The sequence below is a fragment of the Monodelphis domestica genome, chromosome 2 (genome assembly GCF_027887165.1).
Source record: "Monodelphis domestica isolate mMonDom1 chromosome 2, mMonDom1.pri, whole genome shotgun sequence".
NCBI classification, from domain to species: domain Eukaryota; kingdom Metazoa; phylum Chordata; class Mammalia; order Didelphimorphia; family Didelphidae; genus Monodelphis; species Monodelphis domestica.
Genome location: NC_077228.1, coordinates 142,351,025 through 142,376,286, shown reverse-complemented (window position 1 = coordinate 142,376,286; position 25,262 = coordinate 142,351,025). Strand labels below are relative to the sequence as shown.

Below are 25,262 nucleotides of genomic sequence, written 5' to 3'. Positions count from 1 at the left end.
TTCATTGGTGTTATCTCATACCTCCTCAGCACCCTTTGGCCATGGAGCCCATTCCTCAGGTAGACTTCTGGGAATTCCACTGTGATCCACCTTAATTTAAAGATGGTACTCGGGAAATTCTCATCATTTTCCATCTGGCTACCATCAAACTCCAAAAATTCATCATTTTGCTATTTGAAATCAACTCAGGAAATTCACACTTCCTCAGATCATTTCCTATCCTGGCAGCATGATTTCATCATCCTCCCACCCCAGCCCTAGCAGAGTAATCTCACCACCACCCCATTTCTCTTTAAAAAAAAAAAAAACAAAAAACCAATACTGTGTATTGGCTCCAAGGCAGAAGAGTGGTAAAGGCTAGGCAATGGGGATCAAGTGACTTGCCCAGGGTCACACAGCTGGGAAGTGTCTGAGGCCAGGTTTGAACCTAGGACCTCCCATCTCTAGGCCTGGCTCTTAATCCACTGAGCTACCCAGCTGCCCCCTTCTCCTTTTTTTTTTTAACATGTCTCCCCAGTAAATTGTTAACTCTTTGAGGGCAGGGCAATGTTAGGCCTTTCTTCTCATCCACAATGCTTGACACAAAATAGGCACTTAACATTTACTGACTGACTGCTTCTTCTAGTTTTTACTTTCGATAAGATGGTGAAAGTTTCACATGAGTTAGAGCTAGCAGGGACCTTAAAGGAACTTCTTAGTTCACCTCACCTTTTAAGTGAAAAATAGGCCCACAGAGAAGAAGCAATTTGCCCATGGACACACAGGTTAGTAACTGGAATAGCCTGGACCTTGGTCCAGCACAAGTCTTCAAGCATGAGGCCATGCTCTAATTTGTAACTCGGTACTGTATTCATTATTAAAAGTTTCTATTAGGCTAAGGATGGGGAAGGGAACAAGCAAGTTAAAAAGTGCCTATTATGTGTAAAACACTTTACAAATATTCTCTCACTAGATCCCTTCAAATACCTTTAAGGTAAATACTATTATTATTTCCCATTTTGAGTTGAGGAAACTGAAGGAGAAAGAGGAAAAGTGACTCACTCAGGGTTAAACAGCTAAGTAAATAGCGAATTTGTGTACTCAGGTTCCTGACCATCAGTCATCAGTCTATCCAGTGCCCAGCTGCTTGTTAACTAATGCCAACCAACAGAAATTGGCACTGGTAGACCTGTTAAGACAGCAAACCATAATTAAGTCCCTACTATGTGTGGAAAGCACAGTGCTAGGATCCAGCGATTGGAAGGGAAAATGAAACCAATCGAGTCCCAGAGTTGGCAGCTTTTTAACTAGCCTAACTATCTCCACAAAAGCAAAATACAGAGAAGGAACCCTAAAGACCACGTGTCTCTGCTGGAAAGTACATGACCTAGACTCTTTCCCCGCAGGTCATGGGCTCTTACCTAGTTTTCCAGAATATTTCGATAAACTAGACTTAGTAGTTTCCTTTGTAATGAAAGCTGCATTCTTTATTTTGTGCACCTGAAAGCATTATTAGGGGAAAAGGGCTCCGAGGTTTCACCAGACAAGGGAACCAACATCGCACAAAATGAGCTAATTTATAAAAGAGTACTCCAAAAGTCATTCGGAAAACGAAACGCAATGGAAACGTGCCAATCACGGGATTTTATTATTCCAATTCACATTCCAGCAATACATTTTTTCCCCTTTGAGCCGAAGAGTGGGGCGCAGACACCAGGAGCGGCTTCCTAAAAGACTGCAGGGGGAGGGGTGGCCTTCGGAGGGCTCCGGGGCCTATGCCAGGGCGAGCCCATAACCCTAACGCCGCTGGGTCTGGGCGGCGCCCTGTACTGCACCCACGAGAGAGCTCTGTCCCTCCAGTCCCCCAGGCCCGTTGCCTCCTGGCTGGGCCCTGGGCCCCCAGCCCTCGGCTCCCGCGCCCTTTCTCCCGCCATTTCTTCCCGCATACCGGCGAGGAGGGGCCAGAGCCGCGCATCCGAGGGCCGTTTGTAGGGCCTGAGGGGGTAGTGTGGCCAGGACCCCAGACCCTTTCCTGCCTCCCTTCCGCTGTCCCGACCCACGCTCTCACCTGGCAGCGGCAGACGATGTCGGCGTCCTGCGCCAACAGATCCACCACCTTCCCCTTGCCCTCGTCGCCCCACTGCGCGCCCAGCACCACCGTCACTCGGTTCCCTCCTGACCGAGCCAAGGAACTGCCGCACTCTCCGTTGGGCACCGAGGCCACGGCGAGGCCAGCCTCGGCGAGCGACATGGCTGTCGCAACTGGACACGCAGGGGAAGGGACAAACGGTAAGCAAGCGCGGTTCCAAAGCGGGCACCGCCACACATGCGGAGCGGAAAAGAAGCCCGAGGATGGTCCCCGCCCCTCGGCCGGGGCAGCCACCACCCAGCGTCCCGGCCCCGCCCTTCTTCCCTCCTCCTCCCCCTCAACGGGGAGCCATGACTGGCCCACGCTGGACGGCCAGCAACTTGAGGCGGGGGAAGGGGCGGTGGCAACCCCCGCCTCCACCCGGGATGCGGCGCCCTGCCCCGTCTCGCGCTCCAATGATTGTGAGATCGAAGAGGCGCAGGGGCGGAGCATGGAACACATTCCGAGATCCGAGATCCTCGCTCCTCCCTCTTCTCCTCCTCCTCCCTGCGCCCGCCCCTGAGACCGCGCCCGGCTTTGCAGACTGGAGAGGTGAGGGAGGAAGGCCCCAACGCCCAGACCACTCCCAGCATGCAATGCAAACTGGTCGCATGATCCATCCAATTGCTGTCAGGCGCTCTGTGAAGTAGTGCATTCTGGGGACTGTAGTATCTTCTGTTTGCAGGTGTTACCATAGAGAGATTACCAGGAAGCTGTCAGAGGTTTTCAGACTCCTGCTTCCCAGACAATTCAATTTTGTTTTCTTGCGCTTAGGAATAAGTTCAATAATTAAGAAGGTTCGACTTCTGCTTTCTGCGATTTCTATCCGGTTGTGTTAGTCTAAAATTAGAAACAAGTAACAAACAGATTTCTGAAGGAATAAAAGATTAAACAAATTTTAGCGGAGGGAGAAGGGGCGGGAGAGAGTTTAATAACCTCAAGACAGAGTGACATGGAATAATAACATTTTTTAAGGGAAAGGAAGACTTCAGGATTTCTTTAAAGGCTCTCTTATTTTATAGCTGAGAATACAAGTCCAGGGAAGTTAAAAGAGGTGGCTAGGTAGCTCAGTGGACTTAGAGCCAGGCCCAGAGGTGGGAGGTCCTGGCTTCAAATTTGATCTCAGAGACTTCCTAGCTTTGTGAGCCTTAACAAGCTACTTAACTCCCGTTGCCTAGCCCTTACCACTCTTCTGCAGTAGGCAGAAGGTAAGTGTGAGGAGCAGGATAAGATGGTGGGTTCCTCTCACAAAGTTACAAAATGGAGTCCAATTAGGAAGAAGTCCGGCCATGTTACCTAAATTTTGATTAAAACAAGTTAAAGTTTTCCCAGTTTAAGCCCCATTTCCTCAAAACCAGAGTCAGTTGAAGCAGACACCAAGACTGAAAGGTTGATTCCATAAAAGGTTATAGTATATGTTAATAGAAAGGATTGAAACAAATCCTTGTTTTGATTAGCTAAAACCTGCCTGAATAATTAGGCTAGTTGGGTTTGTAAATTGTGCATTCAGATTAGCTAGCTTTTGAGATAATAGTGTAACTCTCAAGTAACCAACCAATGGTGAATGGGGGAGGGACTGTTACTATCTGCTCCCATAGCTTGTACTTAATTGCTGGCTGTAACACTGACTTGTTAGTACCTATTCTTGCTAGAATTAAATAAAAGATGCAGAGTTCAAGATTCTTTTGAGTAGATAAGATTGTTCCTATCAGCAAAAGTTTACAATTAATAACTGTCATGAAGGCTTGCAAAATACTTTGCATAGCTTATATTATTTTAATATTCAGGTACTTCCCACATTTTAAATATGAAGAAAGTGGGGCTTAGAAAGGTTAAGCGATTTGACAGTGCTCTTATACCTATAGCACTCTTTTCTCTACTGCCTCTACAAGTTATGGACAACAACAGCATTTACAAAATCCATAATCTCTTGATTTAAGTACATTCTAATTAAAACAAAAACAAAAAGACTTTGTCAGGCATGTTGTAATGAAGATTCTTTGTAGCACAGTGTCTGGCAACATAGTAAATACTTAATAAGTGTTTGTTGCCTTTTGGGGGTATGACTTGAACTAGATTTCCATAATGCACATTCTGATTTTGAGACTAGTATCTTTTTATTTTTAAGCAATTCAGATGTTTTTGAAAATTATTGATCTAGACCAGTGATGGCAAACCTATGGCACAGGTACCAATGATGGCACACAGAGTGCTCTTCTGTGGGCATTCAGCCACTTCTCCCAGAGTTTATTATTAGAAAGGCAGAGAGACTTGGACAAAGCTGCTCCCCTCCCCTTCTCCACCATGTCTGATGATATTTTTCACATCCCCTGTCCCTCTACCCAGCAGCCCAATGGGAGTGCTTCTTCCCTCCCCTATATGGGGGAAGGGGAAAGGGCATGACACTTGGTCTGAGGGGGGGGGGGTGAGGTAGAGGCAGGGTCCAGCATCCCATCGCTAAAATATTTACCATCACTGATCTAGACCAATAGGTTGAGTTCAGAAAAACTTGAAAAGACTTATATGAACTGATGCAAAGTGAAGTGAGCAGAACAAATAGAATATTGTATATACAATGTTTTATAGGATGATCAACTATAAAAGACTATATATTATCAGCAAAGCAAGTTCCCAAGATATACACAAGAGACTCATGATGAAAAACATAATCCACAGCCAAAGAAGAAATTGTTGTGGCCTGATTGCCTGACAAAACAAACCATTTTCCAGTTTATTTCTGTTATGAGTCTGTTTTATTGTTTGTGTGTGACAACCTTATTTTATGAAACCCTAAATTTGCCTTCATCCCATGAGAATTTGCCTTCAAAAGACTCCCAACTTGACCCTTTGTCCTAGATTGAATAATGGATCATCAAGCACCCACTGAGTATCCTGAATAGGAGTGGTGGAGGTGGTCATGTTAAGTACTCTTTTTTTGGTCTTATTTTGTTTCTCTTGGTTTCTCTGTGTATTGATTTAGAATCTTGAACCCTAGAGACTACATTTCCCACAATCCCCTTTTTCTTTTCCTGTCTGTACATCTCCTTATGTGGGGGGAGTTTTGAATTTATGTTTCCACCCACGTGGGCTCTCAGGTTCCATGGTGGAAGAGGGAGGGGCAGGTTTTGGTTTTTGCTAGCTTTACTTCCTTATACTTCAAGATAAATATTTAATAAATATTATTAAATATAATACTCGGAGTACTGGATATTAATTTTAATCTTTACATTTTTGGCAGACTATGAAGAGATTCTAGAACTCTGCTTTTCTTTTTCCTTTTCTTTAAAGCCAGCAGCCCTGTTACATCCAAGCAACCATAGCGGTTTAAAACTGCTAATGGTTTGCAACCAAAGCTGCTTTTCTACTGGTACTTTTCAAACCCCCTCTCCAGCCGCCCAGCTGTGGCTCATTCCTGTAGCTCTCCTTTTGCCTTCCAAGCCTCTAGCAGCTGTGAGTATTTGAGTATTTTTACACCCTGGTGCCTGCCACACCCAGTTACCTTAATTTAGGGGACTTGGTGGAGAAGCCACTCCCTTCCCAGGGCCTGGAGAGCAGCCCAATCAGCCTGATTAACCATTCCTGCCCACAACTTGGCCAAACCCCAGATAAGCTGCATGCTCCCCCACTGCCTCAGCCACTGCATCCCAGGCCCACTACAGTGCTGAAACCTAGTCACACCTGGCTTGGCTTCTCCTACCCATGTCCCAAAGTCATTGTTGGGTTTTTTTTTTCCTTAGCCAGAGCTAGTTCCAGCCTAGCCCCCACCCCTGCATTGCTGCTGCTTCTGCCACTTCTGCTACCTTGTCGGTGACTTCTGCTGCCCTGATCTCCATTCCAGCTGGTGAGTATAAGCTTCTCTTTCCCCAGACAGCTCAAAGGAAAGCCCCTTTCCCCACTGGACAGCTGATTGTCCCCTGGGCTCCACCAGGCACTTTGCCTTGGCTGGGAGGGTCCTAGCCCTCTTTTTTTTTTTTTAAACTACCCCTAACCCCTCCCAGTTGTAGTGCTGCCTCTTGGCCACTACACGTCAATATTGAGCACTGATTTTTTTTCTTCTCTTTTCTTCCTTCTCTTTTTTTCTTTCTCTTCTCTATTATTTTTTCCCCTTTTCCTGCTTAGCTACAGTGGTTGTTTGCTACCACTAGATGGCAGAAATAAATAAATAAATAATTTTTTTAAAAGCTAGAAAATAACTTTCCCCTTTAAAAAAAATCCAATAAAATCATAAAAAATTAAATAAGCTAAATACCCTCACCTTCTACCCCATCCCTTATAATAATAGCAATTGAAAAATAAATCAATAAAAAATAAATATACATTATTTTTCCCTTTTTTGATCAAAATGCTAAGCAGCATAAATGCTGCCATGCATGAAAGTCTTTTGCTTTTTTCCCAATTAGAAGCATGTAAAATTACAAATTCCCTCCTCCTCCTTGTAATCCTAGGACATTTTTTTTCCTGATCTTCATTCTTAAGACAAAAGATGCCTCTGTACAAGAGATTAAAGCAGAAATGCAGGCAGACAGGAAAACTCAATAAAAAAATTTCAAACACTTACATGACCTAATGAAAAATACTGATCCCACCCAAAATAAGTCTGAATTTTGCCAGCCTGCTCCTGAATCACAAATAGAGGACAAACCTTTTTTCTCCCAAAATGGAGATGAGACACCCCTCTCGTATACATCAGATGCAAACCCTTCTCTCTCATACTCTGCAACATCTCTCTCATGCTCTGCAACTCCTGGCTGATCTTACCTCCCCTGTTCTTTCTTCTAACCCCCCCCCCATCCTCTCCTGCCCTTTCTCCCACCTCACGACCAGCCCCAACTCCAAAGAAATTTCATTCTGCTACCATACTTGTTCCTAGCCATGTTGCCTCAGCATCCCCACAGTCAATTTCTAAGGAATAACAGACATCAGATGACTACTATGAAGGCCTTTTCCCATTAAGGGAAGTGCCCAAAGTAGGACACAATGGGGATGTGGTGACCCTAAGATACCATATTCCTTTTATTCCCCAGGAAACTAGAGAACTGAAACATAATATACCTTCATTTGAATCCGAACCTTTGGTTGTGACCAAGAAGATGGCTGATATTTTTTTATCAATATGACCCATCCTATAAGGATGATGAAAATTTGCTCAATGCTTTTCTAACAGAACGTGAGAAAAATAAAATCATCTCTCATATTAACAAGGTCTGGAGGCATAGTGCATCACACTGGCCAGCTCAGGATCCTGCATGGAATTATAACAGTATCGCAGACCACTTGCAATTACATCGTTGTAGGGATGCCATTATAACAGCTATGCAAGAATGCTCTGAGGATACAGAAGCATGGTCAAAACTTCAAAGGCTTAGACAATCAGAAAATGAGACACTCTCATAATTCATGGATAATCACATTGATCTTGGGGGTTGATATCTAGACCTTGATATTCCTAAAGACAAAGATATTAAGCAAATAAGGAGACATTTTGTCAACAACTCTTGCAGGGTGGTCCAAGATTATGTTAAGATGCATTGTCCATGGTGGCCTCAGATGGACCTTGAGGAGTTACAAAACACTGCTTCTTCTGTCTTTAAAGGCCAAAAGAAAAAACAGGAAGAGGCTAATAATGTCATAGAAACCTTGAGAAAATACATCAAAATTTTGGAGGAAAAGATTGCTAACCAAAACAAAACAAAGGGCATGATGATCAACCAATGGCGCTAGCCCTTCTCCAAGAACCTATCAGTCCCTTACCTGCCAATTCTGTCATAAGAAGGGCCACATAATGATGAACTGTTGGAATTTTTCCCAGGTAGTGATGAACTATACTGACTGGAGAAACTCTTATAGGAACAATTACAGGAATGATAATTATGATGGTGATTTCAGGAATCGTAATTTTAGGACTGATAATAATCCTAGGGACATAAATCAGGCACCTGATAACTCATACTAAATGACCCCACAGCAGTATATTTTGAGTGGAGCCTACCCCCGAACCACCCAGGGAGCTACTGCCCTTCAGGGGGGAGCCCAAGGTATTACCCAAAGATTATGAAGGTGTATGGGGGTGGGGAAGGGTTGGGGCACAGGAATCAGAGGATATAAACTTTAACTTTCCAGACCCTGATGTCTTACTGCCCATTGTCCCTATCCACTGCCTCCCCCATACTAATGAACCCCATGTAACTTTAAAGGTTGATAACACCTATTATGATTGCCTTTTGGACACTGGAGCTTCCCCGTATGTATTGAAGAGTACACCTGATTCATACTGAGGTTCCATTGGCTCTGCTGGGTCCCATTTAATTGCTCCCAAGCATATTGAAAATATCCAAAAGTTAAGTGCACCTACCACTAAAAAGCAATTGAGAGCTATTCTTGGAGCAACAGGATTTTGTTGGCAGTAGATCCCTTGCTATGGGGAAACCACTAAGCCCCTTGTAGCACTCACAAAAAACTCAATCCCTGAACCCCTTAAATTGGAAACAGAACACCTAACAGCTCTTTCAAATTTAAAACAAGCTATCCTGTCTGCCCCTGCTCTAGGCATACCAAATTATGATAAACCATTTACCTTATATGTCCATGAACAAAAAGGGGTAGCTTCAGGTGTTCTAACTCAACTTTTGGGACCTGTTCAATTCCCAGTAACCTATTATTCAGCCCAACTTGACCCAGTAGCTGCAAGAGCACCACCATGCCTTAGAGGAGTAGCTGCCACAGCTTTACTGGTAACCAAATCTACCGATCTGCTATTGGGATGCCCTCTGACCATAATGTGCCCACAGGAGGTCGAGGCATTGTTATTAAGACATAGGACACGGGCATTTAATGACCAAACAATTACTAGGTATGAGATAACCCTATTAAATAATGAACCTATCACACAAAAACTCTGTGGAGTTCTTAATCCTGCAACCTTGCTCCCTGATTTACCAATTTTCTGAGAAGCTTTACACGATTGTACATCTTTAGTGTCCACTGTTGATAAATCTTGTAATAATTTATTGGACACCCCTTTGGATGATTCAGATTTAATATTATTTACAGATGGTTCTTCATTTATGAGGGATAGTGTGCACTATAGAGGAGCTGCGGTAGTTACTGAATTTGATACTCTGTGGTCAGTTTCCTTGCCCTCAAATGTAAGTGCACAGGGTGCAGAACTCACAGATTTGAAACAGGCCTGCATTATTGCAAAGGATAAAAACGTCGCAATTTACACAGACTCCTGCTATACCTTTGGCATATGTCACGCCATTAGCAAGCTATGGCTTCAGAGGGTATTCTTAACATCAGCTGAAAAATGTATGGCCAATGCAAACCTTATTACTGAACTTCTTTCTGCCATCCAGCTCCCCAAAGCTATAGCTGTCGTTCACTGCTCTGCACATACAGGTGGCACTGACCCCATCTCCAGGGGAAATAACCAAGCAGATAACACAGCAAAACTAGCAGCCTTAGAAGGCCCTGAATTAATTATGCCACTAACAATTACTGATGATTTGGATCTATCCTTTTCTTATAATGACAAGGAAAAATGGAAGCAGAAATTTAAAGCAAAACAGATAAATGGAATATGGGTATCATCAGATGGCAAACCCTTACTTCCTAGAGCTTTCTATAACCAGATTTGTCATTCTATTCATAAACATGGTCATTTTGGCACCCAAGGAATTGTAGACTCTGTTAAAAGAGTATGGATAGCACCTGGAATAACTACAATTGCCTCCAAAGTATGTACAGCTTGTCCTACCTGCTAGGCTTTTAATCAACATGCCCTTCGAGAAAAAGCCTTTGGTGGACATCCTCTTGCTTACACACCATTTGAGCACCTATAAATTGACTTTATGCCAAAAGCTGGACAGTATAAATTTTGTCTGGTCATAGCTGATCAACTGACCAGGTGGCCTGAAGCATTTCCTACTGCTCATGCCACAGCAGTTTTTGTTGTTAAAATCCTTTTGAAAGAAATTTGTCATCAATTTGGCCTGCCAGTACTTATTGATTCAGATAAAGGAACTCATTCTACCAATTCGGTGTTATCTCAAATTTATTCATGTCTGGGGATAACTCCTAAATTTCATACACTATATCATCCCCAGGTCTCTGGCCAAGTTGAACAAACGAATAAAGAACTTAAAAACATGATTGACAAATTATGCACAGAGACTCATTTAAAGTGGCCTGAAGGAGGGAGTCAAATTGGCAGCTTAGGAGCAGCAATAGTTCAGACCTTTGAATATCCTTCCTTACTGATCACAAACTGAATGCTCCTAGGGGACTAAAAATCAAACCTAACAACAAAACAGATGCAAGGAACCCTCCTGTGGATTCAATCCAAAAGGTATGCCCCCCCCCCAAAAGCCGAAATCTGAGGGTTTAAGGGGAAGGCAAAAGGAAGGTCACAGGACCCCTCCCCCCACACCCAGAACACTGGGCCCCCAGAGGCAGCTGGAACCTCTAAGCAGGCAAAGGTGCTGGTCTATAGGGTAGAACTTGCGGGCAGGGCTGTGCTAGGCTCAGAGCATCCAACACGGGCAGAAGAGAAGCAGCTGGAGAGAGATAGAAGATCTGGCAGCTTGGGTGGCTGGGTCCTTCCATTTGACTCCAGCCATACCAGAGGTTTTTGCCTCGGGGCACATCTAGCCCAAACCAGTTGAACTTAATCCCGTCAGGAGTCCTCAGAACTCAGGAAGGCCAGGACCCCTTCCCCCCATCCCCGCAGAGTGCTCAGCCTCCAGCAAGGACAGGAAACTCTGGGCGGGCAAAGGCACTGGACTAGAGAGTGTACCATGCAGGCAGAGCTGTGCCAGGCTCAGAGCATCGAACACGGGCGGTGGGAAAGCAGCTGGAGAGAACTGGAGAGAGCCTGGGTGTCTGAGACCTTCCATTTGCCTCCAGCCTTCCAGAAGATTTTGGCCTCAGAGCACTTAAGGTCCAATGCAGCTTAACTTAATCTGATCAAAAGCCTCCAGAGGACAGGGAATCTCAAACTCTTCCCTCAGAGACTGCACTGAGAGGTCAGACAAAACTCCAAGAGGGGAGACTGGCAGAAAGCCCCAAAACAAAAAAAAAGGAGAGGAGCAAGAGCACAGACAAATATGGGGGGTCAAAGAAGGGGAAAATATGAGCAAACAGCAGAAAAAGAAGAAATAAATTACAATAGACACCTTCTACACAGCCAACGGAACAAAGGGGGAGGGATCAGCAAACAATAAAGCAGAAACCCCAGCAAACTGGATACAGGCTGTGGAAGAACTCAAAACACAATTAAGAGAGGCTGAAGATAATTGGGTAAAGAACTTAAAAACTAAGATAAGTCATCTGGAAACAGGGGCATTTGAACTAAACTGAGAAAATAGTGTCTTGAAAGTCAAAATTAACCAGCTGGAAAATGAGGCAAAGGAGATGAAAGATGAGACAAAGAAGTTGAAAGACAAGGTAAAGAGGATGAAAGATGACCTCCAAAAAAAATCAGACCAGAAGGAAAAGGATGACCAAACAGCCAGGAATGAAATCCAGTCTTTAAGAACTAGAATATAACAACTGGAATTAAGTGACCTCAGAAGGCAGCAAGATACTATAAAACAAAACCAAAAGAATGAAAAAAATTGAGGAAAATATGAAGCATCTCATCCAGAAAACAGAGGATTTAGAAAATCATTCAAGGAGAGACAATTTAAGAATCATTGGTCTACCAGAAGACCAAGAAAAAAGAAAAAGCCTGGATACAATACTAGAGGAAATTATCCAGGAAAAGTGTCCCGATATCCTAGAACAAGAGGGAAAAGTGGAGATTAAAAGAATCCACAGATCACCTCCTGTACGTAATCCCCAACTGACAACACCCAGGAATGTTATAGCCAAATTCAAGAACTATCAGACCAAAGAAAAGATATTACAAGCTGCCAAGAAGAACTCATTCAGATACCACGGAAACACAGTGAGGATAACACAGGATCTGGCTATATCCACACTGAAGGACCGAAAGGCATGGAATATGATATTCCAGAAAGCAAGGGAACTAGGTCTACAACCAAGAATCAATGACCCAGCAGAACTGACTATATTCTTGCAGGGGAAAGTATGGTCATTCAACAAAATGGAAGAATTCCAAGAATTTATAAAGAAAAGACCAGACCTGAACAGAAAATTTGATATCCAAGCACAGCATTCAAGAGAATCATCAAAAGGTAATTTAAAAAGAGGGAAAAAAGAAAAACAAAACAAAACAATGCAAAAAAAATTTTTAAGAGATTCCATCAGTTAAAATGATATGTGTCCTTGTAAGAAAAGTCATTGGTAACTCTAAAAAACTGTTGTTATCACCTGGGTAGCTAGAAGAATTACACTTTGAGGGAACAGTGACAAACTGTATAGAAAGGACAAGGCATAAATAGGTATATAGATGTATGCATACAAAAATGTGTGTGTGTGTATATATATATATATATATATATATATATGTATATATATGAGGAAAAAAAGAGGTCAATACTAAAAGAAATGGGAAAAGAAACAAATAGGGGTAAATTTACACATCACAAAGACTCATGGCGGGAGGAGGGAGAACATCAATACAATAAAAGGGTAAAGAGGTCAGAGATAGGAAATATTCAACTCTTACATGCTTTGAACTTTACCCAAAGAGGGAAGAACAATCCAATCCACTGGGGCAGAGAACAGATTTGTGCCCTATACAGGAGTAGAAGGGTAACAAATCGACTGGTGGAGTGGGAGGGGGGTAATTTTAGGAAGACTACAGGGAAAATAAGGGGGGGAATAGGAAGGGAGGGGGGTAGAAAGTGAAGTAAAATAAGGGTGGGAACTAGGGGGACTGATTAAAAACAAACATTTGTGTAGAAGGAAATAGTGAAAGAAGAAAAGCAGGACCAGGAGTAGAAATCAAAATGCTGGGTAATGCACAGCTAGTAATCATAACTCTGAACATAAATGGAATGAACTCAAACATAAGACGCAAGTGAATAGCAGAGTAGATTAGAATCCAAAACCCTACCATATGCTGTCTGCAAGAAACACACATGAGGAAGGTAGATACGCATAGGGTGAAAGTAAGAGGATGGAGCCAAATCTATTGGGGATCAACTGATAAAAAGAAGGCAGGAGTCCCAATCATGATATCTGACAAAGCCAAAGTTAAAATAAATCTAGTTAAAATAGATAGGGAAGGTAATTACATCCTGATAAAAGGCAGTATAGACAATGAGGAAATATCTGTACTCAACAGGTATGCACCAAATGGCGTAGCATCCAAATTTCTAAAGGAAAAACTAGAGGAGCTAAAGGATGAAAGAGATAGAAAAACTATACTAGTGGGAGACCTGAACCTTCCTCTATCCGAACTAGATAAACTAAACCAAAAAATAAATAAGAAAGAGGTGAGAGAAGTGAATGAAATCTTAGAAAAATTAGAGTTAGTAGACATATGGAGAAAAATAAATAGGGACAAAAAGGAATATACTTTCCTTTCAGCAGCACATGGTACATTCACATAAATTGACCATGTATTAGGACATAAAAACATTGCAAACAAGTGCAAAAGAGCAGAAATAATAAATGCAACTTTCTCAGATCACAATGCAATGAAAATAATAATTAGTAAAGGTACATGGAGAGGTAAATAAAAAATTAATTGGAAATTAAACAATATGATTCTCCAAAGCTGGTTAGTTAAAGAACAAATCTTAGAAATAATTAATAACTTCATTGAAGAAAATGACAATGGTGAGACATCCTTTCGAAACCTATGGGATATAGTCAAAGCAGTACTCGGGGAAATTTATATCCTTAAGTTCATATATAAATAAATTAAGAAGGGAAGAGGTTAATGAATTGGGCTTGCAAATTAAAAAACTAGAAAGTGAGCAAATTAAAAATCCTCAGATGAAGACTAAATTAGAGATCCTAAAAATCAAAGGAGAAATCAATAAAATTGAAAGTCAAAGAACTATTGATTTAATAAATAAGACTAGAAGCTGGTACTTTGAAAAAAACAAATAAAATAGACAAAGTACTAGTCAATCTAATTTAAAAAAGGAAAGAAAAAAACAAATTGACAGTATCCAAGATGAAAAGGGAGACCTCACCTCTAATGAAGAGGAAATTAAGGCAATCATTAAAAACTACTATGCCCAATTATATGGCAACAAATACGGCAATCTAGGTGATATGGATGAATATTTACAATAATGTAAATTGCCTAGACTAAAAGAGGAAGAAATAAATAACCTAAACAACCCCATATCAGAAAAAGAAATTGAACAAGCCATCAAAGAACTCCCTAAGAAAAAATCCCCAGGTCCAGATGGATTCACAAATGAATTCTATGAAACATTCAAAGAACAACTAATCCCAATATTATACAAACTATTTGACAGAATAAGTCAAGAAGGGGTTCTACCAAATTCTTTTTATGACACAAACATGGTACTGATCCTAAAGCCAGGCAGGTCAAAAACAGAGAAAGAAAACTATAGGCCAATCTCCCTAATGAATATAGATGCAAAAATCTTAAATAGGATACTAGGAAAAAGACTCCAGCAAGTCATCACAAGGGTTATCCACTATGACCAGGTAGGATTCATACCAGGAATGCAAGGATGGTTCAATATTAGGAAAACCATCCACATAATTGGCCATATTAACAAGCAAACTGACAAAAATCACATGATTATCTCAATAGATGCAGAAAAAGCCTTTGATAAAATACAGTACCCATTCCTATTAAAAACACTAGAAAGTATAGGAATAGAAGGGCTGTTCCTAAAAATCATAAACAGTATATATCTAAAACCATCAGCAAACATCATCTGCAATAGGGATAAACTCGAAGACTTCCCAATAAGATCAGGAGTGAAACAAGGATGCCCATTATCACCTTTATTATTTTTTATTATAAACTTTATTATTTATTTATTATTAGTTTTTTATATTTTTATATATAACATAACATATTATATATAAATGTATATTTATATTATTATTATTATTTATTAATTTATTATTAATATTATTTAATTATTAACACTGTACTAGAAACACTAGCAGTAGCAATTAGAGAAGAAAAAGAAATTGAAGGTATTAAAATTGGCAATGAGGAGACCAAGATGTCACTGTTTGCGGAAGATATGATTATTTACTTAAAGAATCCTAGAGAATCAACCAAAAAGCTAGTCGAAATAATCAACATCTTTAGCAAAGTTGCAGGATACAAAATAAACCTGCATAAGTCATCAGCATTTCTATATATCTCTAACCCCTTTCAGCAGCAAGAATTAGAAAGAGAAATTCCATTTAAAATCACCCAAGACAATATAAAATACTTAGGAATCTATCTGCTGAGACAAAGACAGGAACTATATAAACACAACTACAAAACACTCTCCACACAATTAAAATTAGATCTAAACAATTGGAAAAACATTGATTGCTCATGGGTTGGACAAGCTAACTTAAGAAAAATGACCATCCTACCCAAACTTATCTATTTAGTGCTATACCCATTGAACTCCCAAAAAACTTTTTTAGTGAATTAGAAAAAAACCATAACAAAGTTCATTTGGAAGAACAAAGGATCAAGGATATCCAGGGAAATAATGAAAAAAAAAATTCAAAAGAAGGTGGCCTTGCAGTCCCAGATCTCAAACTATATTACAAAGCAGTGGTCATCAAAACAATTTGGTACTGGCTAAGAGACAGAAAGGAGGATCAGTGGAATAGACTAGGGGTAAGCGACTTCAGCAAAACAGTCTATGACAAGCCCAAAGACCCCAGCTTTGGGGACAAAAATCCACTACTTGTTAAAAACTGCTGGGAAAATTGGGAAGACAATGTGGGAGAGATTAGGTTTGGATCAACATCTCACACCCTACACAAAGATAAACTCAGAATGGGTGAATGACTTGAATATAAAGAAGGAAACTATAAGTAAATTAGGTGAACACAGAATAGTATACATGTCAGACCTTTGGGAAGGGAAAGATTTTAAAACCAAGCAAGAACTAGAAAAAAATCACAAAATATAAAATCAATAATTTTGACTACATCAAATTAAAAAGGTTTTGTACAAACAAAACCAATGTAACTAAAATTAGAAGGGAAGCAACAAATCGGGAAACAATCTTCATAACAAAAACCTCTGACAAAGGTCTAATTACTCAAATTTATTAACAGCTAAACCAGTTGTACAAAAAAATCAAGCCATTCTCCAATTGATAAATGGGTAAGGGACATGAATAGGCAATTTTCAGTTAAAGAAATCAAAACTATTAATAAGCAAATGAAAAAGTGCTCTAATTCTCTTATAATCAGAGAGATGCAAATCAAAACAACTCTGAGGTATCACCTCACACCTAGCAGATTAGCTAACATGACAGCAAAGGAAAGTAATGAATGCTGGAGGGGATGTAGCAAAGTTGGGACATTAATGCATTGCTGGTGGAGTTGTGAATTGATCCAACCATTCTGGAGGGCAATTTGGAACTATGCCCAAAGGGCGATAAAAGACTGTCTGCCCTTTGATCCAGCCATAGCAATAGCACTGCTGGGTTTGTGCCCCAAAGAGATGATAAGGAAAAAGACCTGTAGAAGAATATTTATAACCGTGCTCTTTGTGGTGGCCAAAAATTGGAAAATGAGGGGATTCCCTCCAATTGGGGAATGGGTGAATCAATACCAATTGTGGTATATGTTGGTGATGAAATGTTATTGTGCTCAAACGAATAATGAACTGGAGGATTTCCATGTGAACTGGAATGATCTCCTGAAATTATTGATGCAGAGTGAAAGGAGCAGAACCAGGAGAACATTGTACACAGAGACTGATACACTGTGGTACAATCGAATGTAATGAACTTCTCCATTAGTGGCAATGCAGTGATCCTGAACAACTTGGAGGGATCTACGAGAAAACTCTATCTACATTCAGAGGAAAAATTGTGGGAGTAGAAACAGAAGAAAAACAACTGCTTGATTACATGGGTCAATGGGATGTGGTTGGGGATGTAATGAACATCCTAATGCAAACACCAACAACATGGAAAATGGTTTTGACCAAGGACACATGTAATACCCAGTGAAATTGCGCGTTAAGTACCGGAAAAGTGGGGGCAGGGGAGGGAGGGAAATAATATGATTCTTGTAACCAAGAAATAATGTTATAAAATGACTAAATAAATTAATTTAAATTTAAAAAATAAATTCCTTTAGACATATTATCAACCTGGAAAAACACAGAACCACTAAAAGAACAAGTTTTAAATCAGGTCAAGGGAAGCAGAGTTCTTATGGCCACCACATAGAGTCTTGTGCACACACACCAATACCATCACACCAATCTAGGATCTGAGACTCTGGGAACAATGTCTCCAGGAAAATGTACCATGAATGGCAATGTCCCTCATGAGAATTTCCCTCAGTGGGAATTTCCATCCAACAAAAGAACTTGGGGTCTTATATACTCTTTAGGGAATATAATCAGAGAATCAATTGACACAAGATCATGAGAAAGTGGTTGTAGCCTAAGGCTAGCATATCTGGGAGAGACCCAAATGCAATAAAAGAAACCAAGAAACCAAAAAGCACACTTTAGGCTTTGATATCTCTACCACTCCTTTTGGGGTGCTTAATGGGTGCTTAATAGCTTATTGTTCAGCCTGGCCGTGGGACAAAGGTAAATATGGGGGTTTCATAAAACAACTTGTCAATATAAATTAGGTTTTATTTGTTTCCCATCACCATCACCCTCCACCCCATACAAAAGTTGGGTTTCTTAAGAAACATTAGCTTCAAAATGGACAGGAAAAACTATCAAATCTTATTTCTAAAACCATCAAACTCAGCCTGCATTATAAATGCAATAGCAAGTGACCCTATATTATTTGGATAGCCTATCACCTTCTTTGTGCTTCATCTCAAGTACTAAAGAGCTGTTAGAAGAAATTTTTTTAAACTCTTGACGGGATTCAATACAAATTTGAAGTTTCTTATTTCAGCTGGGTCTTCAGTCTACCTCAAACCTTTCTTAACAAAGAATTTTGCTATTTTAGTTTTAAAATGTACACTTTCACTACTTTCCTCTAAATCTTGTTTTCTTTTTTTAATATTTTATTTTTTTCCAAATGTGGGGAATAAATATAGCATGAATTCTGCTCAGCAAAGTATATCTGGCTGATGAGAGAAGTGACATGTAAAAACTGAAACTTAAGAGCAGTGTATAACCTCATTCTCTGTTTAAAACCCAATCCTTGTCCTGACTGGTTAAACCCCAATCCTTGTTTTGATTGGTAAACCCTGCTTGAATAATTAGGATAATTAGGTTGTAAATTGTACATTCCAATTAGTTAGCTTTTGATATAAGATTGTAACTCAAGTAACCAGTCAATGGTAAACCGGGAAGGGACCATCTTTGCTCAAGGACAAGGATAAAAGGAAGTCTGTGAGCCTCCTCACTTCACTCTCACTTGCTCCATAAATATGAGGGTTTCCCAAGGTTCTATCCTAGGCTCAGTTCTTTTCTCCTTTTATACTTTTCTCTCTTGGCAGTTCTCATCAGCTCTATGGATATTACTTAGAAATCTCCACATCCAATTCCTCCTGTTTCTAGTCTCTTGAGTTTCATTCTCAAATCACTAGTTGCCTATTAGACATTTTAAAACACATGTTCCAGAGTTATCTCAAATATAGCATATCCAAAATTTAACTCATTATCTTTCCACTTAAGCCCTCCCCTCTTCCAAACTTTGCTCTTTTGCAGTGCTTTAGGTTCATGACCTCAACATTAACTATTGGCAGTTAGGTATTACAGTGGATAAGTTGCTCAACCTGTAGTCAGGAAGAGTTCAATTTCAGACTCAGATACTTCTAACTATGTAATCTTTGACAAATTATATAACTTCTATTTGCCTCAATTTCTTTAATTTGTTAAGATTAAAATTAGTTTCTCTGCTAAAAGTATTATATTTTTAGAGATTTATTAAAGATTAAGGAATAAAGAAAATACAAAATAAGAAAGCACGTGCTACATTTTGCCAGCTAGGTAGAGATCCACTTGTCCCTAGAAGTAGAAGCCCAGAGCAAGAAGAAGGCGGAGTCAGTTTAAATATCCCTCTCTGTGGCCCAGGTAAGGACCTCACCTGGGATTATGAGGAACTCTGGGAACTACTAAGGACTTCTGGGAATTGGAGTCCAAGGTTCAAATCTCCATTTTTACAAATTATAAAATGGGTATTATAATAGCATTGACATTAAAAGGTTAGTATGAAAAGAAATGAGTTTATTATTTGTGAACCTAAACGCACTAAATACATCCTAGCCTAGTACATCATCCTACCTACATAGTCCATTGCCAGATCTTACCATTTTACATCCAAAGTGTCTCTTGCATCTGACCCCTTCTTTCCACATATATAGTTACCACCTTTGTTCAGGCCCTTGTCACTACTATCTGTAATTATTGCAACAGCCTCCTAATTTATTTCCCTGTTTCATTTCTCCTCATTTCAGTCCACCCCACATGCTGCTACCACAAAATTTTCCTCAAGCACAAATCTGACCATGTGACCACCATATTCAATCAGCTTCTTATTGACTCTAGGATCAGCTATAAATGCCTATTTGGCTTTCAAAACTTTTTACAATAAGATCCCAACTGTATCTTTCCATCCTAATGGACATTACTACACTTTTTGGTACTCTGTAATTTACCCAAACTAGCCTACTCTCTGTCGCTTGCACACAATACTCGAAGTCCTGTCTTCATGCCTTAAAGTCAGCCAGCTCCCATCTCTGAAATGCACTTGCTCTTTCTTTAAGCGACAGCTCAAATTTCTCCCTTCTGGTCTCAACTGCTAATGCTATCTCTGACAAATTACCTTGTATTTAACTACTTTGTATTTGTTCACTTAATACTATATACACTTAGATATGTACTTGTCTCTTGCATTAGGAGATAAGCACCTTGGAAGCAAGGACTGTTTCATTCTTTGTACTTGTATTCCTTGGGCCTAGCACAAGAAACGGCTTGTATTGTTTTCAGTTGTTGTTGCTTTATTAATGTGTTTCATTTTCATATTATAAACATTTGCAGATTACTCTCATTTCATAAAAGATCTCTAGTGACAAAGTAAAAGTTCAATAAAACTAATAACATGACTTCATTTGAAAGTAATGCAACAATTCAAATCTGTAGCCCTCTCCTGTCTCTTTGTTTGAAAAAATAAAATGTAATGAGACTTTCATGAATGAGCCTAGATTGCCTAACATTAGAATCAATATTGTGTTGGTTCCAAGGCAGATGAACAGTAAGGGATAGGCAATAGTGATTAAGTGACTTGCCCCAAGTCACACAACTAGCAAATATCTGAGACAATATTTGAACCCAAGACCTCCTATCTCTAGGTCTGGTTCTCAATTTAGCTGCCTGATAGTTTCTTTATGGTTTATGCGAGTTCTTTTTCATTTCTGTCTATTATGTCTAGAGGGTGAAGATGTCAATTCACCTATAGCATAGGTAGCATGAACTGAGAATAGGGTGACTTTCTTCTTTTGATTACCCTCCCTTTTAACCTGGCTTAGAGAAATGGGACTTGGGGTATTTTTCTCATTCTGTTTCTTTTGGCTTTCTCAATTTCAAGGGCTAGCCTATGCACTGGACCAGGAATTTTGAACCACAGCAACCTTGAGGATAGGATTTTAGATTAATTGGTATAGCCAACCAGCTGGGCAAAGAAGCCCAGAGAAGCCAAAATGCCCAAGAGTAGAGCTAGAGTCAGGGTTTGGACTTGGAAATAGGAATATGTGCTCTATAGGAATTTAAATAATCTATAAACTTAACCCTCTTCCAATCCTCAGGAATTGAGGTAGTAGGTATATAATGGTATTGGGGGTGGGGGAGTAGAGGAATAAACCTCCCTTAAATTGAAAGAATACATTTGTATGTGATATACTTTGGTGGTAAACATTTCTTTGTAAAATTTATGACTGTTAGTGGCTAAATGAAACTGAGATGTAGGGACCACCTTACACTTGGGAGAACATCAAAGGTCTAGACTGGAACTAATGATAGAAAGCCTAGACACTCCTAACCATTTAAGGATACTGGAGAATTCTGGGAAAGGAGTGAAATGAAAGACATTTTGCCTTCAGGTAATAGAGGCCAGGGTGATTAAATATTATAAAAGTTAACATAACTGTTTTTTTCTTCTGCTCAGCCTCATCCCATTGAAAAGGAAATGAAAGGAAAGGGAAAAATTGTAACAAATATGCATAATTAAGCTAAACAAATTGTATGTGTTTAATTCTGTACCTATAATCCATCACTCTCTATAATGGATAGTATATTTTATCATTTCTCTAATATCATGAATGGTCATTGTATTGATCATATCTCTTACAGCTTCCAAAGTTATATGCTTTCACACTATTGTTATTGTATAAATCATTCTACTCATTTCATTCTCTTAGTTTTTGAAAGTCCAAAATAGTTCATTTTTAGAATATTGATATTATAGTAAAAATGATTCTGTTCTGCTTACTTCATCCTACATCATTTCATATAAGCCTATACCTCTCTGAAATAAGTTCCTTCATTTTTATAGTTCAGAAACAATCCATTCATACACAATTTACTCATCCATTCTTCAGTTGATCTTGGTTTGTAGGGGAGTTTTCCACCCAAAAAAAGAACTGTTATAAATATTTTTGTACATAAAGAACCTTTTCCACTTCTTTGATATTTTTTGGGGATAGGCATGGCATTGGTAAAACTGGTCAATGGATTTAGTACTATTTAGTAATTTAGTATAATTCCAAATTGCTTCTCAGAATTGTTATATCCATTCATACATTCTAATGACACTGTAGTAATGTGTCTTTTCCCACCACCCTTCCATTATTTATCATTGTCTTGTTTTATCATCTTATTACTTGTACTAGATCCCTTAACTGTGTTTTCAGCTCTAAGACATTAGTAGACTGAGCCAAGATAGTATAATGTTGCTAGGGAAATCTTTTCCTCACAGAGATTGATGGAGATCATTCCTTTCTTCTTTACCAGGCCCCTGACTTAGGATTACTGCAACTTACCCTCTCACTCTAATGACCAAATGCTATGTTAACAATTTTATACTATGTGTGTCAGCCCTAGGTTCTCTAACCCTTTTCATATTTTTGTAGCTCTATTAACCCTTGTCCTAAGGAAAAAGAAAAAAATATATTCTTAGCTTTAAATATGTATAATTTGTCATTTTAAGGAAAGATTCATTCATTCCTGTGGGTTTTTTTTAACAGAAATGGATTTTATCTTATAAAAACTTTTTTCTATATAATGATTGATTATTAATTTTATTGTTAATAGGGTTAAGTTTATAGTTTCCTTAATATTATACTAAACACTTGTAAGGGTTAAAATATGGGTTTTGACAAAATAAGAGAGCAGCTTTTAATAACTTAAGTTTTGATGAGAATATAGTAGAGTTGTAAAGTAATATTATCCCTTTAATCCAGAGAAAACTTCTAGTAGCTTTTAACTATTAACAATTTAGTTTAATTAAAATAGATATAGCAAAAGAATATAGTAAAGGAGAGAAATATAGGACAGAGATAGAGAAAGAAAATTTCTTAATGTCTATACTAGTTAACCTATAACTGCCTATAACTACTATCTATTAACAACCACCCCACAAAGTTCCAACCCAATCCAGCCCAATTAAAACCAACCCAATCAGTGTTTAATATAACCCCAATTAAGTCTGTCAATGAAGACTAACCACCTTCCAAAAAGTTCAAGGAAGGTAAAAAATAAAATCTAACAGCCCAAACCAAAAGCCAAAAATCTAAAAGGCAAAAAGCCTTCTCAGTAAGCTCAGGCCTGCCTTTATATTCCAGCAACTCAACACCAACCACTAACTAATCACCAACCCACACCACCAGCTACCAACCCTCAATGATCAACTCACACTCAGCAGCTAACTTCCCCACAAATGCCATCCCTAACTGTCAGCAACTAACAGCTTTTCCCCTTCTTTCTACCTCACTTCCTGTCTGTATGGTTTCTACTTCCTGTCACTGTGGGCTGATTAATCCCTACACATCTCTATGGTAAGAGAACCTCCAGGTCTCTCATTAAACTAAGAAAAAGAATAGAGAATTCCTTTTTACACACTCATTTCCTGGTGTAAATGCAATAATAATATTAAAGTAGTGCTTGCCATATAAGACTCACGATAAACTTGGAAGGAAGGTGTTAAGATTTCATTTTTCCCTTTAGACACAGGTGAATTCACACACTTAGTAAATTTCTCAGAATGGATTTTGACTTAGGGGTTTCTGAATTCATGCATTTCCTAGCATTCTAATTTTTTTTTTAATACTAAATAACAAATGTATTTTTACATTGAGCTCCAATTGCCAAAATTATGGCCCATTTCACTATAAATGAGCCCACATTATGATTTAGTTTTAGTACCAAATTAAATCCTTTTTTCCCCTTCTTGTTCCTGTCTGTATCCCTGTTGAGTTGAATATATTTCTCCACCAAACTCCAGGTTTCCTGCTATCTTTTGATCAGTTTATATGAGAGTGATTAAACAACTCCACTTAAACATCAAAAGTAGAAATTTTGAAAATTAAAGAAGAAATGAACAAAAGTGAAATGACAAAAGCATTAAATTAATGAATAAAAAGACTAGATTTTTTTTGAAGAAAAGAACAAGTTACTTTGATTTAAAAAGAACGTGGAAAATGAAATGAACAATAACAAAAATGAAAAAAGAGAATTCACAAAAATGAAGAATAATGGATATTAATAGCAATTATTTTACCTAATTTTATGCCCACAAAATCAACAACTTAAATATGTTTATACAAATACAAATTCAAAATATTCAAATGAATATAACAAGACATAGATAATTTAAACAACTTAATTCCAAAGAAAGAATTTGAACAAGCAGTAAATGAATTTCCAAAGAGTTAAAAAAAAAACAACTCCAGGACCAGATGGATTCATAAGTGAATTCTATCAAACATCCAAAAAACAATTAAATATCATAAAAATTATTTGTAAATGGTTTTTCCAGGTTTTTTTTAGTAAAGTATCATGTTTTATCTATGTGGCATTCTAGAATATAAATAATTTATTAATTTCTATGGTTAGATTTTATATCAGGATAAGTTTAGATCTCAGAGAAATTAGAAGTAAATTTTAATGACTGGTAAACTCTATTATTGCAGCACCAGGAGACAAACAATAATTTACCCCTAAGGTGAAGTTAATGAAAATTACTTTTTTGAGGAAAATTGCTTTTTGAGGTGAAATTTCATTGGACTATAATCTGATTTTATTCTGAGTTTTTATTTTAGGTATGATTGAATAGTTCTGAGGCCAAGTACACCATTCAAGAGAGATGCCATGTGATACCCTGTAGAGGGAGTACAGTCTGGGACTTATTACAAGTGTGATGTCTGTGTTTGGGAAAGACTTAGAGGGTGACCTTGGCATGGCTGAAGGTAGGATCCTCTTGATACTATTTCCCCATTATAATGCTTCCTTTTGAACAGGAATATTTCCCATTTGGTTAAATCCCGAGTCTGGCTTTGGCACCCTAGAAAAAGAAATGGGACTTTGTATAAACTTTAACTATAATTCTTAAACTGAGCTCAAACAGAGCTAAGGATGCTTTATCCTGGTATACCTATATTGAGTCATTCTATGGCCTTGCACTTTGAACTGGAAGACCAGTTCTGAGGCTATTATCATGTCCCTATACCTCTTCCTCTCAAAGCAAATTTTTATTATCAGGGCAGGAGAGCAGTGGAGGTTTGCCATTGAAATACTGAATCTATTGGTTATTAAATTAAATCAATGACATCTGAATTTCTATAATATAACTGTGAGAAAGATCTTGCTGTTTTGTTCTGAATGTAGTCAATCAATAGTCTAAGTAAGAGTTAAATTAGTGCTTGAACTGTCATGTATATAAGTTCAAGTCCCCAAAGAACCTTATTCTTTCAACATGATATAGGAATAACTAGAAAAAGGTAAAGGAGCTTGTGAAACAAAAGTGTAAATATGTTAACTTGTAAGATTAACATTAAAAACTTTTTTCTGTTTTGTTTTAAAAGGACAGAAGTT

At 38.8% G+C, this 25,262-nt stretch overlaps 2 protein-coding genes across 3 annotated transcripts in view; one reads left to right on the top strand and one right to left on the bottom strand.

Moving 5' to 3' along the window:
- Positions 1-2,532, bottom strand: part of ADSS2 (adenylosuccinate synthase 2) — a 56,671-nt gene extending 54,139 nt beyond the window's left edge. Inside the window, exon 1 of the mRNA XM_001377547.5 lies at positions 2,048-2,532. Within this exon, the coding sequence (XP_001377584.4) occupies positions 2,048-2,230 (183 nt within the window). The 5' untranslated portion in view covers positions 2,231-2,532. The remainder of the gene's footprint in view (positions 1-2,047) is intronic.
- Positions 2,533-2,556: 24 nt separating this feature from the next.
- CATSPERE (catsper channel auxiliary subunit epsilon) overlaps positions 2,557-25,262 on the top strand; it is a 211,963-nt gene continuing 189,257 nt past the window's right edge. Inside the window, exons 1-3 of one of the 2 annotated variants that reach the window (XM_056816065.1) lie at positions 2,557-2,659; positions 5,845-5,948; positions 24,491-24,637. The gene's annotated coding sequence lies outside the window, so the exon portion shown is untranslated. Of the gene's footprint in view, positions 2,660-5,374; positions 5,558-5,844; positions 5,949-24,490; positions 24,638-25,262 lie in introns of those variants that run through there. The other variant, XM_056816064.1, reaches the window with a different exon arrangement.